The 3,927-nt window shown below is 36.9% G+C and overlaps 1 protein-coding gene across 1 annotated transcript; it reads right to left on the reverse strand.

The window, feature by feature from the left end:
• LOC140148328 (uncharacterized) lies at nt 1-3,471 on the reverse strand. Its single transcript, XM_072170242.1, has 2 exons — nt 3,047-3,471; nt 1-2,228 (listed from the first exon to the last, which is right to left on the reverse strand). Exons 1-2 carry the CDS (start codon nt 3,129-3,131, stop codon nt 1,390-1,392), a joined length of 924 nt encoding a protein of 307 aa, XP_072026343.1. The 5' UTR covers nt 3,132-3,471; the 3' UTR covers nt 1-1,389.
• Between the last annotated feature and the right edge of the window lie 456 nt (nt 3,472-3,927).

Consider the following 3,927-nt stretch of genomic DNA (forward strand, 5'->3'; position numbering starts at 1 on the left):
TTACTGCTTGAGTTCAATAAAACATTGAGGTGAAATCCCTTAATGGTCGTATCATACTTTATCACTCTAAATTTTGCAACGGATAATGTAGTTGTGAACAAATGGTTGAACCGTTTGTTGCACTGTCTTGATGCTACGTACTTTGAATAAACCTGCGTACATACAGTGCCTATATGACAATATAAATTCAATAAAACAGCCATAGATGTCAATTGTCTTTTGGAAAAGGCTCGTAATTGGTAAAAGTAATGTCTTGGCTATTTATATTGCACTAACACATGATTGTCCCGACAATACAAACGCATACTTTCGGGACAACTATGTGTTAGTGTACTAACACATAGTTGTCCCGAAAATACATGGTGTACATTGTATATAATGAGCAAAGAAATTGTCTTCTAACAATTACGAGCCCTTTACCAAAAGACTAATTTTGGCACACATGGCCATTTAATGGTAATTATATCATATAGGCCTAAGCACTGCATGTAAACAGGTTTATTCAAAGTACTTAGCATCAAGAGAGTGCAACAAACGGTTCAACCATTTGTTCACAACTACATTAACCGTTGCAAAAAATTTAGAGTGAGCGTAGCGTTTATTGATGACGTTTTTCACATCTATCCGGTCACTCTATCGGGATTTACCGATATATCGATCAGAAGTTGCCATCAGCTCCAGTGTCAACATGGTTAAATAATTACCTGTTGTAATCTCAAAGCAACTCGATTACAAGGCTCTTTGTTTTAGATCCAACCAGTGGTTTTGGTCATCAGCGATATTTTTCTAAACACATGCTTGCCTTCACTTTGTCAACGTGTTTAAATACTAAACATGTTTACAGCATTGATGAATAATGTTTAGCCACTGAACATTGATGTTTAGGGATTTGATACGTAGGTCTAATGTTTAGCTTCTTAACATGTTCATAACTGAGGGCAAGAAGGTGTTTAATGGCTAAACACCGTTTTTATATTGTATAAAACGGACATAAGTCCTATTACCATTGCTTACGTTGCCCTTTCTTTCGTTATTAAAGAATCAGATAGCACAATTTGCACAGTTTTTTTTTGGGGGGGGGGGGGTCTGAGAGCACATACATACACTAAAAAATACATATCATTATATTTATACAATTTACTTCCAGGATTGTTACATTTCAAAAATATTAATTTTTAATCATTTTCCATAAAATTTCAAAAAAATTAAAATTATGTGATATCAAAAGGACATTCTTCGTATTCAAAATGCAATTCGATATGTCTGATGTGATCTCAGGGCAGGTCCCACAAAATACTATACAAACGTTGCTATCCGAGCCCTTAATGTGGTTGTACAGGTTGCAATGTTAGTGTACAAGGACCTTCATAAGCAACTTGTAATGTTCTATCATTCAAAAAAGCATGCTTCAGCTAATAATACACATACAGATGTGTACGTAATGCCATCAGTTCCACAAACCGGTTCTAGAACTAATGGACACATTGTTGGACATGCGCGTTTAGTAGGTTTTGGAGTAGGAACTGTTCTCCTTGTTGTTGTCCTTTTTGTTGTGGTCCTTATTGTTGTAGTCTTTGCTTGTGTTGTTGTGGGTAACGTTGTTGTTGTAGCTGTTGTTGTGGGTATTGGTACCGTAGTAGTAATCTTTGGAGTAGGTTTTGTTGTTGAATCTTCATCTGAATCTTCAGTCGATGTGCTTGAAGGCGTAGTACGATTCACTTTTACAGTGACTTTGCTACGCTTTGTTGATAAAAGCGTTGTTAACATTTTTGAGGTGGTTGTTCCCCGGGGGGTTGTTCGGGCAGGACTTTGGGTTATCGCTAGTGTAGTCATTTGTGGTAGAGTTGTCCTTGGCCTTAAAGTTGGGTAAATGCCATCACGACACCAAGGACGTCGGCGCTTTCCTTCCGTATCATCTTCACCGCTATCATCTCTATTTTCGTCAGGAGCATCGTCTCCCAAATCTGCCTTTATGGCTTGTTTAGGCCTAGGCCTACACCAGTTAAATTCTCTCTTGTCATCTTCACCGCTTTCACTGTCATCTTCTTCATCGTTATCATCTCCGTCATCTGCCTCTACGAATAGCTTGCACCAGTTGAATGGAACTTCTTCAAGTCTTGTGCCTCGTGTGCAAGCATATTTCTTCATGAGGCAAGGATTGCGATATATGAAGCCATCTGAGGCACATACACGGTTTGTGGGTACATTCCTACACCTCTGATTGCAGACTGTTAATGAAAAACAATAACAACATAGAATTAGTACAATGACCTAAGGTTTACTGGCATATGTTGAAAATAAAAGACTTATGGTGTTGTTGGAAGGTTTGAAAACAGATCAAATCAGAAATTGCGAGGTTATTGCAACAATTAGTTTCAAAATGGAATTTTTAAATTAAAATTACTTCGCAGATTGATGCTCATCCGTTGTAAAGAAGCATTTACTCGAATTATCTTATTTTGTACGGATGTCTTAAGGTCCGTTCATACTCCGCCGCAATTGCTTTGTGGTGCGGTGCGTTGCCGTTATATCGATTACTTTTTGCCGCAACTCACCGCCAGCATTTCAATGATAAAATTTATTTAACTTAATTTATTGCGATACCGCAATGCAGTACGATGCAGTGCGGTAACGCACCGTAAAGCAATTGTTTAATATTTTATATAATTATTACTTAGAGTATAAACCACAGACTACTACAGACGAACCACAAACAGTCAAAGTCTCAGGATCACCTGATAATAAGGGTCAATCGTTCAATGAAGTGCGACAGACGAAACTGCTAGGCACATACCGCGTATTTTTACAGACTTAAACGCGAAGACACACAACGCTGGCGCGGTTATAAGACACGCATGATCGGACTATCGACACTCATGAATATGCGATAATTCACAGCATACAAAGACTTTTGAGGGATAGTTTGTAGCATAAGCTGTGGTATAAACATAAGAAAGTAGTTTGAATAATTATAAACGGAAATTGCGCGATACACTGGTGCGATCCCCGCCGCTTCTTAAAATAAAATCCAGAGAAAGATTCGTACCTTCGATCGCTGATGTTACCATACCAACCAAACTGCATAAGACGACAATGATGACAAGGACACCGAAGCAACTTATTCGACACATTCTGAAGGAAAAATATCAATCACAAAGACCGCAAATTTTATGTTGCTGTCATAAAATATTTCCCGGTTTCTTCATGGTTATAACTCATTCAAAAGTCACGAAGCTATTACTTTGCAAATCTATAATAAGCCATTAACCACAGGAGGTTGTCCCGGTTTTTCCGTGTTTGTAACATTTCCGAAAGTCAATATATATAGTGACAATATAACTTTGCAAGCAAAATATGTGATAAATGGCTTTAAATTGACCATGGAATGCTATGTTGTCAAGGAAACTCCGTGTTTCCGACACTTCCCAAAATCATACAACATGCTTATTTTAGCAATTAACATTACTTAGTATGTATCTATATATGTGAACAAATTGTATTCCTAGCATATAAAAAACATAATCTTGAGTCATGCGTGGAAGTTCACGACTTCCTTTTTAAACACGTGTGATGATGTTAAAATGACAGAAATATAGGTAGTTTCGGCATATGACGCATCAGAATCTCGAAGCATTATAGACAATTATCTCTAAAGATTGTCATACCTGATAAACTAATACTGCACGCACACTTTCTGTCTTCAAAATAAATGCAAAAGCTTGTAAAATAGGCGTATTCAATCAAAAATGTGCTTATGAAATAATCAGGGAATTAATTAAACACCCTGGAAGTATGATACCGGGGTATGATAAGTAAAGAAAAGATAGGGAAAATAATGTTATGAGCTTGAATGCTAAAGGTACGTATGGTATACACTTCTTTGACACATTTTTATTTTATTTTAAAATGTTAACACTTTAGCGTATA

Source organism: Amphiura filiformis, chromosome 3 (assembly GCF_039555335.1).
Source record: "Amphiura filiformis chromosome 3, Afil_fr2py, whole genome shotgun sequence".
NCBI classification, from domain to species: domain Eukaryota; kingdom Metazoa; phylum Echinodermata; class Ophiuroidea; order Amphilepidida; family Amphiuridae; genus Amphiura; species Amphiura filiformis.